Raw genomic sequence first — 15,532 nt, 5'->3', positions numbered from 1 at the left:
GGCTTCCACCTGTCCACCTGGAGTAACCAAGATCACAGCCCTGTTACACGTAAGCAAATGATCTCTCTGAAGTTCTGTAGTTGAAGAAATTCACTCTTTGCTAGATATCAATGAATCTCTCTCTGACCTTAGTGAGTAGAGTGTCCAGCCAACAGGTGCCCACATCCATTACTGGATCCACACCCAAATATTTAATATCTCTGATTCTCAGTTTCTTTATCTATAAATAAGGGGGTTGGACTAGATGGCATAATTTTGCAAATTGTGAAAATTTTTCCAGATGGTTTTTACATCTGTATCTATGAACTTTATTAAATGCTCATTTGTTGATATTTGTAAGTTCATAATAATAGAATAAATACACATGTTCAAAATCAGATTGGAGGGAAGATTGATAAATCATTGTGTTCCAATTGACTTGACTTTGTCTTGGAAATCCAGCAGTTTGGACCTTCAGTTTAGAATAGAAATGGAAAGTTTCTTCATCCATCTAAGAACCTGGAGGCATGTAATTCACCTTCTGGTACTGCCTGTTAGGAATTATTAATGAGCTTGGCCATATGTTTGTGTCTCAGGGAAAAGCCCCAAAGGGTTGAAACTTTCCTTGATATGTATGAATTCAATCACTAAATGGGAAATGCATGCTCCCAGCTCCCTGTCCTTGTGGAATCCTTTGGCATTTCTATCACAAAACTCCCAGAAAGCCCCAGGAATTGCTGCAGAGACTATTTCTGCTGTCTGTCAAAGCAGTTGGATAAGAGGACCAACTTTTCATAGTGCCATCCCTTCAGTGGGCTGGATTCTCCATATGAAACACATCCACTAGCCCAAAGAGGGACAAGGTAACATCCTGTGTCATGTGATACTTTGCCTCATATAAAGAGAGGCTTGAGGCAAGCTTTCCTTTTACCCTAATCATTTTTTAAAAATATACTCCTTGTAAGCTTCAAGCCTCCTTTGAGTCATTCATATCTCTTCAATGAATCAGTCATTAATCATTTACTAAATGCCTACCATGTGCCAGGTACTATGTTAAGTGTTGGGAATACAAAACCAAAAAATAAATAATCCCTCTTCTCAGGGGAGCTTAAATTATAACAGGGGATATGAGAAGTCTGTCCACAATTATATACAGAACAGGAGTTTTTCAGGTCCATTTCCCAAGATGACAGGGCAGCTTGGTAACCTATTAAGCCCACTTTTCTTCATTTAGCACTATTATATTCCTGGTTCTCAGATTTTCTCACGAGGGCAGCATCTCATGAGGGGCATTTTAGAGATCTAGCCTCTGGCTGCCTCAGAAAGGTTTTATTATTATCATCGTAGTCTTTGCCTGATGTTGGAAGATTGGCTCTCAACCAACGAGTCTGCATTGAGATCAGCTATAGTTTATATCAGTCAATGTCTCTCTCTGGTGCCCGCCTTGGGCATCACACACCTCCTTGGGTCAGCTTCCCAGGGGTTAATGTCCCATAGGAGGGACATGCAAACATACCCAAGGATATGTCCACAAGGAAATACCTCAGTGCAACCAAACTCTTTCCCAAACCCTCAAAACTCATCAAAGGCTAAGATGCGTTCTCAAAACCAGAGAGAAGACAAAGTTTCAAATTTAAAAAGCCAGAAGCAAAACTTGGCTTCTCCTCTTCCCTAAAAACCCACCACTATGTTTTATTCCTTTGCCTTTCAGCCAGAGCCAGAGGCTGCTCCATATAACAAGCTGACAGATTTCCATCTCTCTGCTACCCCTGTGCCAGAAACTAGCAAGAGAAGTGAGAGGTAGTACAGTATAGTGGAGAGAGTGCCACACCCCAAGTCAAGAAGACCAAGCTTCAGGGCTACCCCAAATATTTACTGTGAGAGTCTTTAAACCTCTCTGTGCCTCAGTTTTCCCAATTATCCAATAGGAATGACCTCAAAGGTCCCTTTCAGCTCTAAAGCTATGATCCTAGGATATCACTTAATCCCTTGAGCCTCAGTTTGCTGGTCTGTAAAATGAGGGGACTGGACTAAGTGAAACTGAGGTGCCTTCCAACTCTAGAACTATGAGCCTGTGAAGTCAGTTAACGTCTATGGGTCACAGATTCTCTTTATGACTGGAACTAATTTTTTTTGCCTTTATTTATATCCTCAGCATGGCACAATGCCTCACACATAGCAGGTGCTTAATGTATACTTATTGACTCAATTTCCTCATCTATAAAATGAGGCAGTTGAACTAGATGAATCTTAGGTCTCATCCAACTCAAAACTGATGACTCTGATTCACCCTTCTGGACCTCACTTGTCCCATCTAAAAGACATGGGGATTGGATTTGAAGGTTTCTGCTTTCCCTTTTAGTTCTAAATCTGTAAGCCAAAGTCTATTCTGGTGAACTTCAGTGATGGGGTGGCTAGAATAATGGGTAGGATTTGACTAACTGTTGGCCTGGTTGTGTCTCCTAGGATATTTTCAATGCTGTCATCAAACAGAATCCATTTCTCGTGTACCAGCTCCCCTGCTTCTGGAATGTCCAGCTGTCTGACCACACTCGCTCTGAACAGTGTTACCGGGATGTGTCTGATCTAAAGGTAGGGTGACCATGGGCCGTGATGGTAACTGCTCCTTCTTTTCCTCCCCAAACATTTCCCTGCAGGGAGAATGGAATGTTCTCTAGTGAAAAGGCAAAGGAAGATAGTGGAAGGTCTTCAGTGGGAAGGAGTGGGCACATATCTGTGCATCTGTAAGACAGAGAAATCTGCTTTTCTTGCATTTTTTTCTTTGTCATTCAGAAAACTTCAGACCTTCTACTATCCCAGTCCATTTCATGAGAGCTAGGATACCAAGGCCTTCTTTCCACCAATGAGTCTTGATGTTTCAGCTCATAGGCCTGTTTATTCTCCTCCTGGAGTCCCCTGGCAAGGAGATGAACACATACACACCCTCAGCAACCTACTGCTTATGGAGGAAGAACGTTATTACAGAGGACTTACAAAAATGGAGATCAGATGGATAGATTATGACTACATAGATAGATGGACAGATTGGTACATAGACGGATAGATAGATAGGTAAATGGATACATAGATCAATAGATGATGGATGGATAGAAAGATAGACGGAGATGGATGAATGATAGAGACAGATAGGCAGATGTCTAGATAGATATAGTTATAGATACTTCTTCCTAATTCTAAGTTGAGATAGACAGACAGGTTGATAGGGAGAGGGGGAGAAAGGAGGTTGGTAGGAAAAGAGAGAGATTATGGGAGATACTGAGGAAATGAGAAAGAGAGAGAGAGGAGAGAAAGAGAGAGGAGAACATATTAATTACTTCCTGTGTAGCAGGTGCTATGCTAAATGCTGATAATTTTTTTGAATTGCAAGCCAATCTGTATTTGTAACTGTTAAAGGAGATTCGCTCAATCAGTATATAATTGTATCACACTTCACAGTCCAGTATGGTGCAGTGAAAAGAATGCTGGACAGAAATTCATAATACTTGGATTCAAATCCCCCTCTACTAGTGTGTGACCTTGGCCAAGTCATTACCTTTAGTTTTCTCACCTGTAAAATGAAGGGTTGGGACTAGATGAACTCTAAAGTCCTTTTCAACTCTTCTTCTATGACCCACTGACCTGTCTGTGTCTGTGCCTGTGTCTGTGTCTGTGTCTATATCTCTGCCTGTGTCTGTGTCTGTGTCTATGTCTGTGCCTGTGTCTGTGTCTGTATCTGTGCCTGTGCGTGTGCCTGTGTCTGTGTCTGTGCCTGTGTCTGTGCCTATGTCTGTGTCTGTGTCTGTGCCTATGTCTGTGTCTGTGTCTGTGTCTATATCTGTGTCTGTGTCTGTGTCTGTGTCTGTGCCTGTGGCTGTATCTGTGTCTGTGTCTTTATCTGTGCCTGTGTCTGTGTCTGTCTGTGCCTGTGTCTGTGACCGTGTCTGTCTGTGCCTGTGTCTATGTCTGTGTCTGCGTCTGTGTTTATGTCTGTGTACTATGACCATCCTTGTTTTAGTTCCCTTGGCTCTGCTCTTCATTAGTTCATAGAGCTCTTACTAGTTTCTTCTGACATTAGGACTAGGTAACTGCTCAGGCACTTTCCTACTCCAGATCCATGATCTTGTAATCTTATCTTACTTTTTAGGAGGGCTCTAGATCATGCAAATAACTACAAAACTCATTGGAGAAACTCCTTTCACTATGTTTCTTACAGAGGTGAGAAAACAGAGCAGTAGGAAGTTTAGAAAAGCATTTGAAAGAACTGGAGAATTTCATCAGAAGAGAAGGGGGAACGTGGGAGAACATGATTGCTTTCTCAGGATATACTAAGGGCTGCCAAATGAAGGAATTTCTCTTGAGTCCCTTTTGACCCCAGAGGACCAAACCAGAAGCAATGGGTGGGAACTGTAAAGTGGACAATTTAGGTTTGAGGTGAGGAAAAGCTTACTAATAGTTAAAACTGCCTCACAGTGGAATGGACTGCCTAGGTTCCCACTTCTGGAAGGTCTTCAAACAAGGGTTCACTAACCCCTTGTCTGGTGTGTCATAACGGGGCTTTATTTTGTGTATGGGTTAGATTAAATTGGAATACCTAGAGAGTATAATGGATAGAGCACCTGATCTGGAGTGAGAAAGACCTGAGTTCAAATCTGGCTTAGACATTTACTAGCTATGTGACCCTGGGCAAGTCACTTAACCATTGTCACAAAGAGGCATCACTGAAAATGATAAACAACTAATGTAACCTTTGGCAATCCACTTGACTCTATTTGCCTCAGTTTCCTCATCTATAAAATGCACTAGAGAAAGAAATGGCAAACCACTCAAGTGTCTTTGCCAAGAAGACCTCAAATGGGGTCACAAAGAGTCAGATATAACTGAAATGACTGAGCAACAATGATAGATTAAATGGATCCGAGATCCATTCCAACCTTAAAATACTGTGATTCTCTGAAAAATAAAACTGATGTGCATATGAAAATTGCTGTATTCCCTTATGGCCAATCAATGGTGTCTCCATAAAAGGAGACATTCTTAGTCAAGTGTGGATTTTTTCTAAGATACCAATATTTCTATGACTTCTGAGGAAGACAAGGAGACATGTGGTCTGTCACATCCAACCAGACTACAGTGAAAAATGAGGCAAGGAAACCCACTGGAGAGTAGGTCATGAGAGTGATGAATCAGGAGTTTGATTTGGAGAACATTAAAGACTTGAAGTAGACAGTAGTTCTGGATGAAGAGATCAAATATCCAGCCTGAGCTCCCAAGTGTGCTTCTATTTACCTTGGGTCTGATAAAAACCACATTTCTTTAAGCCCAGGAGGCTATGACGTTAGTTTGTTTCATCTTTGATGTCCTTAGAAGAGCTCTGAGGATTCCATCATCCCCATGCCCAAGGCTATGACCAGTCAAATCAAAGAAGGCTTGTGGTTTGGCATGGTGATGCTGCTTCCTGATAGAGCAGCAAACCTCTCTTATGTGACTCCTCTCTAATTCTGGTCACTCTGTCAACAGTCAACAAGCACCTATCATATATCAGGCACTGTACTAAGTGCTGGAAGTTCAGTAAAAAGCATTCTCAGAACAGAGTTCTCAAGCCTTTATGCAAATATAATTCAGTGTTCTTCATCTTGGACCACATTAAGGATATGTGTCCAGAATTGGGGAAGAGAGTAAGCATGTATTGAGCACCTACTATGTGCCAGGCACTGTGCTTTACAGACATTACTTCATATCAGTTCTGAGTGAGGGAGGGGATTAGCTAATTATAATGCCATCTTCTTCCTGATTGAAAAATATCTGGAGTATTGTATCCAGTGCCATGAGCCATGATTCAGGAGCGGGATTGACAAATTAGGGCACTGAGAACAAAGGACAGCCAGGATGGTAAAGGGTCTTAAGTTCATGACGTTTAACGACTCATTCCAGTAATTGGGCACATTTGCCCTGGAAAAAAAATGAAGAAAGACATGGGAGTGTAGGACAGTTATCTCTATGAATCTACAGGACTGTCTTATGAAAACAAAAGGTGCTAAGCTTATTTTACTTGACCCTTAGGATGGAAGTTGGAGTAACGAATGGGACTTTCAGAGATATAGAGTTGATATAAGAAGAAAAAAAGTCCACCTTGCAGTTTGATCTACCTCAAAGTGAAATAGGCCATCTTAGAAACTAGTAGAGTCCCCCTTCCTTGAAGTCTTCCAGTGAAGGTGGGATGACCAGTTGTTGGGAATCTTATTTGTGCTTGGCTTTGACTAGGTGATTTGTTATGGGCCTGTTGCCCTCATCCTTTGCTTACAGGTCCTCTTTAAAGTCTTAAGCTCTAACCTTCCTTTGTTGTTTTCCATTCTACCTCCCTTCACTAGACCATTCCTTTAGACCCTTGCTCCAACTTTCTGAATGATAAAGTCATAATGACTTTGATTGAGTCCCATACTTCAAGATGTCAGTTACTCAAGAAAAGGTCCCTAAATGATGCATATGATCAGGGAGCAAATTGACAAGCCCAACATCAATCATCATTGTATACCAACTAATGTTGTGCTTACAGCTTTGTTTTTGTTCATCATTTTCAGTTGTGTCTGACCCTTCATTACCCCATGTGGAGTTTTCTTGACAATTCCTTCTCCAGCTCTTTTTTACAGATGAGGAAACTGAGGCAAAGAGGGTTAGGTGACTAGCTCAGGGTCACATAGCTAGTAAGAGTCTAAGACTGGATTTGAACTTGGGAAGATGAGTATCTCTGACTCTAAGCCAGATGCTCTGTGCACTTTGGTGTCACCTAACTGCCCTGTGAAAATTAGATATAAAATTACAAATTCTCCTCCCCCTCCTACCCATTATAATAATTCTCCCAGTCATCATTTCTATGGTGCTTCACTGCTTTTAGGTTGGTACCCCTCTTTGTTGTTATAACCACACAATGTTCACTTTCATGTAATTGCCCCTCCCCTTTTACATTTTTGGGTTTGTGGTTTATATGATTTTCCTGCATCTTTGTCAAGAACACTTAAGTGCATTGATCTCTTTACATTTATCCCTACTTTATCTTATTTCCCTCATCCATCCTTGATGGGGATCCTACTTTTGTCATTTACTGTATTGAGTCAAGGGGGTATACCTATTAAAGCACTCAGTTTGGAGTAAGAGGAACTAATTTCTTTGTATGCTCTGTGTGACCTTCTCTTGTTGAGTTAGTATCCTCATCAGTGAAATGACTCAAGCATTCTAGATGACATTTAAGGTCCCTTCTAGCTATAAAGCTTTGCTTCTGTATCCCTAGGCTATCCCTCTGGTTTTAATCATATGTGTTAAGCATTCTGATTGTGTAGCCTCTGGCCAAAAATTCCTCCAAAATTAGTTCAGTATGGTCAGCACTCACCTGCGGACAGCTCCTGGATAAGTGTAAGTCTTTGACTAGTCAGAGCCAAGGGTCTAGGGGAGCCAGACAGATCACCTAGGCATGAATTCTAGGGTAGGAAATCAAAAATCAAGGGGAGGCTCTGGGTCCAGCTATCAAGTCTCCTCTCTGGAGCCAGATATTTTGTAGCAACAGAAAGGGAGCAGTCTGGAAGCATAATCCAAGTAATTAGGTAGAGATTTGTGACAAGAGAACAAAACGGATATGATAATAATCACAGGCCATGTTCACATAAAGCAGTATAATTTACCAACTGCTTTTCCCATAACAATTCCTTGAAGCAGATAGGACAAATATTATTCTTCCCATTTTACAAATGAGGTAAGTGATGCTTGGGGATGTTAGTCACAGAGCCACTGCTCATAGACATAGCTAGTAGGAGTCAGAGCCAAAAATGAAGAACAGGATTTCCAAGTCCTCTTTTCCCTACACAATATTAGAGTTACACTGAAATTTACACTGGGAGAACTGAATCAGGCAGGGGAGGGGGGGATGGAGAGAGAATGAATTCTAAGTCAGCAATCTATTATCAACAGCTAGGGAAATTGAACTGAGGCTGTGGATAGAAAGGGGGAATAGAATATGGCATCATAAATAATCAAGGGGTTCCACATTTGGGTTATGATGTGACTTAGAGATAGAAGTTGGCTGCATGAAACCCCAATCTTATGCCCACTACTGTGTATAGGCAGATTGATCTTAATGGGCATGTGCTCAAGAGCCAGAGAAGAAATTGTATCTCACTTCTCCTCGGGTGGGTTGAGTGGCTGCTTAAAAGCACAGAATCTGAGGATGGGGTCCCCAAACGCTGACTGGGAGGACCAGGAGGCGAGGTGGGTGTGAGGAGAACATTCAGAGGTCAGGCCACTGGTTGGAAAAAATGCCAAGAAAAGGGAAAAGAAATAAAACTATTGAAGGGTATTTTAGCGGAGAAAAGACACTTCCTCCCTTCCTTTCTGATGGGGAGGAACAATGCTTGCCATCAGGCAAAGACATCGAAATCGAGGATTCTGTGTCCCAACCCACCCAATGGGCTTGGGCCATGGAAGAGCTCAAGAGGAATTTTGAAAATCGAGTTAGAGAGGTGGAGGAAGGACTAGGAAGGGAAATGAGAGGGATGAGGGAGAAGCATGAAAAGCAGATCAGCTCCCTGCTAAAGGAGAATCAAAAAAATCTTGAAGAAATTGGCACCTTGAGAACTAGCCTAACTCAGCTGGCAAGGGAGGTGCAAGGGGCCAATGAGGAGAAGAATGCTTTCAAAAGCAGAATTAACCAAATGGAAAAGGAGATTCAAAAGCTCACTGAAGAAAATAGATCTTTCAAATCTGGAATGGTACGGATGGACGCTAAGGACTTTTCGAGAAAGACAGATATCTCAGAACATACCGCGCAGATTCGAAAAATGGAAGATAATGTGAAATATCTTATTGGAAAAACAACTGACCTGGAAAATAGAATCAGGAGAGACAATGTAAAAATTCTGGGACTACCTGAAAACCATGATCAAAAGAAGAGCCTAGACATCATCTTCCATAAAATTATCAAGGAAAACTGCCCTGAGATTCTAGAACCAGAAGGCAAAATAAATATTCAAGGAATCCGCAGAACACCGCATGAAAGAGATCCAAAAAGAGAAACTCCTAGGAGCATTGTGGCCAAAATCCAGAATTCCCAGGTGAAAGAGAAAATATTGCAAGCAGCTAGAAAGAAACAATTCAAGTATTGTGGAAATACAATCAGGATAGCACAAGATCTGGCACCCTCTACATTGAGGGATAGAAGGGAATGGAATAGGATATTCCAGAAGTCAAAGGAACTAGGACTGAAGCCAAGAATCACCTACCCAGCAAAACTGAGTATAATACTTCAGGAGAAAAAATGGTCTTTCAATGAAATAGAGGACTTTCAAATTTTCCTGATGAAAAGACCAGAGCTGGAAAGAAAATTTGACTTTCTAACACAAGAATGAAGAAGAACCATGAAAAGGTGAACAGCAAAGAGAAGTCATAAGGGACTTACTAAAGTTGAACTGTTTACATTCCTACATGGAAAGACAATATATGTAACTCTTGAAACATTTCAGTATCTAGGTACTGGGTGGGAGTACACACACACACACATGCACACACGCACACATACATAGAGACAGAGTGTACAGAGTGAATTGAAGAGGATGGGATCATATCTTAAAAAAAAAATGAAATCAAGCAGTGAGAGAGAAATATTGGGAGGAGAAAGGGAGAAGTTATATGGGGCAAATTATCTCTCATAAAAGAGGCAAGCAAAAGACCTATTAGTGGTGAGATAAAGAGGGGAGGCAAGAGAAAAACATGAGGTCTACTCTCATCACATTCCACTAAAGGAAAGAATATAATGCACACTCATTTTGATAGGAAAACCTATCTCATAATACAGGAGAGTGGGGGACAGGGGCACAAGCAGGGTGGGGGGGAGGATGGAGGGGAGGGCATGGGGAGGAAAATGCAATACGGGGTCGACACTCATGGGGAGGGAAAGGACCATAAGAAAATAGAAGTAAGGGGGGACAGGATGGGATGGAGGGAAATATGGTTAGTCCTATACAACTCAACTAGTATGGAAATCATTTGCAAAACTAAACAGATAAGGCCTATATTGAATTGCCTGTCTTCCAAGGGGAAGGGGTGGAGAGGGAGGGAGCTAAAGAGGTTGGAACTCAAAGTGTTAGGACCAAATGTAATGTTCTTACCACTGGGTAACTGGAAATACAGGTTAAGGGGTCAAGAAAGCTATCTGGCCCTACAGGACAGGAGAGAAGACGGGGACAAGGGCAGGGAGGGAGGATAGAGGAGAGAGCAGATAGGTCACAGGGGCAATCAGAAAGCTCGGGTTTGGGGGGGGGGGCGTGGAGGGGATAAAGGGGGAGAAAATTTGTAACCCAAAATTGTGTGAAAATAAATGTTAAAAGTTAAATAAAAAAAAAATGCAATTGGTCAAATGGTCAAAGAAGAAAAAAAAAAGAATCTGAGGATGTAGAACTGAAAACAACCCTAAAAACACACTAGTGAAGACACCTCATATGAAAGATTTAGAAGCAGAAGCCAAGAAAAATGACATATATTATGTAGGTGGAAAGAAAGACACATTCTGATTCACGAGAAAGCTGAGTTCATATCTTGCCTTCATCACTTGCAATAGCTATGTGGGCCATGGGCAAGTCACTTACCAACTCTAACACACTAACTAACCTCACTATCCCTAACCTTTCTGACCTTCAATCTCCTACTCTATTAAGTGAAAATAGCAATGCCTGTAATAGATGAATAGCTCTTTTTGAATCTCAAAAATCTTAGAGAGAGATGGGCAGACATAGATAGATAGATAGTATATAAACATAACAAAATATTTATTTTATATATTTCTGTATGTATGGTATATTTACCTATATTTATATCAATTAATTGATATAAATATATATGATATAAATGTTTGCCATAATCATTGTAACATCAACATCATTATCACCATCATCACCAAAGGTAACATGACTAATGAGTTGCATAGCTAGGATTGGACTCCAGATCTTCTGTCTTCAAATACAGTGTTCCTTCTGCTATAACATACGAACTGTGTCAGAGAGAGATAAATCAAGGCCAAAGACGTAAGCTGACCCAAAAGACATTTTGGACTGGTAAATGAGGCAGGGACCAATCAGTGAATTCTTAACATTCACTAAAATGTCAGGAACTTCAGTTGGATCCTTGATCCCAAATCCTATCCAATACAACAAGCATTAAACACCTACTATGTCCCAGGTACTGTGGTAGTTAATCTATAATCAAACATTTATTAAGTGCCCACTTTGTGCCAGACTCTGTGCTAAGCACTAGGGATGCAAAGAAAGACAAAAACACAAGTCATGGCCCTCAAGGAGCTCCCCGTCTAATGGAGGAGATGACAAGTAAATAGCTCTGGGTGTATAGCGTACTTCCTGTGTAGGTGAAAGGTAGCCTCAGAGAAAAAGCCCTAGCAGAGAAAGGGGAGAAGTGAGCCAGGAAAATGCCCCCCACAGAATGCTAGATTTGTTCTGAGTGTTGAAGGAAGCCAGGGGAACTAAGAGGCAGAAGCGAGAGAGCAGCACTTACTAAAAATGGAGAACAGCCATCGCAATGGCAGTTTGGGAAGGTTCCCCATGTGTGAGGAAAAGCAAGTGAGCCAGGATGGCTGTATCATTGAATTTGTGAGGGAAGAAAAGTATAAGAAGACTGCAAAGGAAGGAAGAAGCCAGGCTATAAATGTGGAACAGAATTTCTATTTTATCCTGAAACTAAGGAGGAAATCAATGGAATCTTGAGTAGAGGTGAGGAAGTCATTGACTCTGAACTTTAGAAAAATGACAGTGGCTCCTGCAGGAGTCTATAGAGTTATGAAGAAAAAAGATGAAAAGCATTCCCTGCCCACAAGAAGCTACTACTAGACGATATGTGTAAACATTGTATAAAAATATGTAAACAGTTCAATGAATTCAGGATACTTTGGGGTGACATTAGATACTAACAACTAGGGGGCATCATGAAGGGCATTCAGAAAGATGTAGACCATAGGTTGAGCCTTGAAATAAGCTAGAGATCCAAAGATGCAGATGTGGGAAAAGGCATCCAGTCCATGCCTGTAAAAAGTCACAGAGGTAAGAATGGACTATCAAGTTCCAGGAACAATATCTAAAGTATAGATAGTATGAAGAAAAACAGTAGAGAATAAACAAGGAAATCTTGAGCGCAGCCAGATTGTGAAGGGACTTTAAATATATTCCAAGCTGCAGAGTTTGTATTTTATCCCAGGTAATGGGCTTCATAGCTAGGATTGGAAACCCAGATCTTCTGTGTTCAAATGAAGTATTTAACAGTAGGGAGCCAGTGACGATTCTTGAGTAGAGTGATATGGTCAGAAGCATGCTTTAGAAAAGTTATTTTGACAGATGTATAGAGGATGATTTTAATCATTCAATCAACCAGCAAACATTTATTAAACAACTGTTTTATTCTTGAACTATACAGGCATTTTTCATTCATATCAAATTCTCCGTGACTTTTTGTTTTTGGTGGTGGAGGTTCTTGTCAAAGATACTGGAATGGTTTGCCATTTCCTTCTCCATCAGGTACAATAGATACAAAGATCAAAAACCAGTAAATTCCTAACTCCCAAGAACCTTATATTCTTTTGGGAGTAACAGCATTTCTGCCATAGTATACACACCAGGCATGGGAGAGATCCTATACAAAAGCAGAAAGAGATGAGATAAATTTATGGGAGGACATGGACAAATGTCACACTGGATAGGTAGATGGATGAGTCACAATGTTTGTCTTTGGAACCAACACCCACGTTGATGAGACCACAGACCCTCTGGAGTATTTGAGATGAATATAGAGATGGATGGGAAATAGGAAAGACTGGAGGCAGATAGACTGATATGGAAGTTACGGTAGTGTCCAGACAAGAGGTGGTAGGGACCTGAAGTAGGGTGATAGCTGGCTGAGTTGCAATGGGGTACTGACATGAGAGATGCATTGGACATAGCTCAGCAAATAATTAAATGTGGAAGAAGAGGAATAGAGAGGAGTCCAGGTTGACTCTGCACTTGCTATTCTGGATGATTAGAATGACCTACCACCACAGAATCCCTCTGTGACCTTAAGCACAACCCTTAGCTCAGGCTCTCTTGCCCCATCTTGCCCACACCACCTGAACACTGAGATGATGCCCCTTTAGAAGAGCACAATGCTGATTCTTTAGGTGAATCTAATGAAGTGCTTTGAGTCCACTGGCAAGGGGCAGCAAATGAGTAATTCCTAGCCATTTCCCATAACCTTTTTTCTGGCATTCACAAGGGAGCCACATAGGGACAGGGATCAATGAAGATTATTACTTTGTTTCCACTTATTCCTTCCTTTCCTGCTGTAGGCGCTCTGCTGGGAATTCTTCACACATAATAGAATCCAGTCCAAATTGATTTTCTTTCCCATTTTAAAGCAACAACAACCCAAAGCATTAAACATGATGAATGATATCAACTATGGTTTGACTCCTCTCCCTGGGCCATGCATGGTACCTCCCTGCCCTTAGCTGTGACAAGGGCATTTGTTTTTTTCCTCTGTGGCCCCTGGAAAATAAGAGCATCCAGTACGTTCCAGCTGATCTAGCAAGAGGTGGTGGAAGAGGCCAGTGATTCATGTAGGAAGCTCTGCGTGCACACACTCCAGGCAAGAGGATGGGACGTCGGGATACTTTGGCTTGTTTTCTTCTACCTTCTTGGGTAATGAGGCATTTTTGTCTGGGAACAAATTCCAATTACAGCTGGACCAAGTAAATGGTTATAACAACACCAGTGAAAGAAGGTAATGGGAGCCTAGACAGTGAATGGTGAACTGCGACTCCAATGAGCCCTCGTTGCACGATGCTTGGGCTGGCTATCAAGGACGCAGTTTCTATTTATGTAGCTACAGTCTGGCAATTGTCAGCCATTGGAAAGGAGGTGGGAGGAATCACTGACTCTCAGGAGGAAAGGACAGAATCATAGGATTTGAGAGTTAGAAGGAGTCTCAGCCGCCCTAAAGCCTGAGCCCTGCTATGATGGAATTCCCTGTATAACATACTAGTGGCTATTTACCCTTGCCTTGAAGTGTTCCCTGGGGGCAAATGTAATTTTCCTTGTGGGTCTGGGCTCCCATGGAATATATATCCCCCAGGACACTATTTTGTACCAAGCTGGGAGATAGGCTGCCTGAAATCTTTGACTCAGAAAACATCGAGTATGGGAATCACAATGAGTCAGTGTTACCAGGTCATCTGTAGCTATGTCTCTGTCAGTACCATCTGCACCCTATCCTGTTCTCTTGGGCATGCCAGTAGCAGAAGTCTTGGGACTCCAGCAATTAGGGAAGCCAAGTCCTTAACAAATTGAGACTTATCCTCTGAAAAGATAAAATAAGCTTCCTTTTGGTTTTTAATACAACTAATAATGATAACAAACGAGCATTTATGTGGGGCAATTAGGTGGTGCAGTAGATAGAGCACTGAGTCTAGAGTCAGGAAAACTAATCTTTGTGAGTTCAAATCCAGCCTCAGATGCTTGCTAGCTATGTGACCCTGGACAAGTCACTGAATCCTGTTTGCCTCAGTTTCCTCATCTGTAAAATGAACTGGAGAAGGAAATGGTAAGCCACTCCATTATCTTTGCCAAGAAAATTCCGAATGGGATGACGAAGAGTTGGACACAACTGAAAAATAAATAAGATAAATCAACAAGAGACTATATAAGTTTTGAATTTTAAGGTTCAAAAAGTGCTTTACAAATACGTCATCTGAGTTTCAGAACTATCCAGAGAGGTATGTATACATACATTCATAGAGACACATATATATGTACATACATGTGTACATATATAAGTGTGTATTTCCCATTTTACAGATGAGAAAACTGAGGTAGGCAGAGGTTAAATGACTTGCTCTATCACACAATTCATAAGTGTCTGAGATTGGATCTGAACCCTAGTTTTCCTGACTCCAAGTCCAGTGTTCTCTCCACTGCGCCCCCAGTAATATCTGTTACAAAATTACAACAACTTTTCCAGTCTGCTTACACTTTTCTCTCCTTGATATACTCTATGATCCAATGACATAGGCTTACATGTTAAACATCACCTATGAGACTCCATCTCTCAATCTCATGCATGTTCCCTATGACTGGAATGCTCCTGCTCCTCACCTCCAAGTTTGGCTTACCTGAAAGCCTCAGTTCAGCTCTCAACTTCTGCTGGAGCTCTCTTGCTATCACCCCCTCAACCTGCCCTCACTGCTAGTACCTTCCCTCTAAGATTCCCTCCTACTTTTACACCACACACACACACACACACACACACACACACACACACATTTATTTATCTATCTTGTGTGTACATAATTGTTTGCATTAGAATGGGAGCTCCTTGAGGGCAGGGACTATTTTTGCCTCACTTTATAACCTCAGCACTTAGCACAATGACTGGAACACAACCAAGACTTTAGTAAATGGTAATGGTCTTCAGTGACTTCAGGGCAAAGATAGGCATGGATGAGAATGGAAGAAAACAATGGCTCAAAAGCATGTCT

At 41.5% G+C, this 15,532-nt stretch overlaps 1 protein-coding gene across 2 annotated transcripts in view; it reads left to right on the top strand.

Moving 5' to 3' along the window:
* The window catches only part of LARGE1 (LARGE xylosyl- and glucuronyltransferase 1), a 611,843-nt gene that overhangs the window by 513,556 nt on the left and 82,755 nt on the right, over positions 1 to 15,532 (top strand). For both annotated transcript variants that reach the window (XM_072655854.1, XM_072655855.1), the window contains exon 9: positions 2,446 to 2,571. In XM_072655854.1, coding sequence (XP_072511955.1) covers positions 2,446 to 2,571 — 126 coding nt within the window. The remainder of the gene's footprint in view (positions 1 to 2,445; positions 2,572 to 15,532) is intronic.

Source organism: Notamacropus eugenii, chromosome 3 (genome assembly GCF_028372415.1).
Source record: "Notamacropus eugenii isolate mMacEug1 chromosome 3, mMacEug1.pri_v2, whole genome shotgun sequence".
Taxonomy (NCBI): domain Eukaryota; kingdom Metazoa; phylum Chordata; class Mammalia; order Diprotodontia; family Macropodidae; genus Notamacropus; species Notamacropus eugenii.
This window is presented reverse-complemented; position numbering and strand designations above follow the sequence as displayed.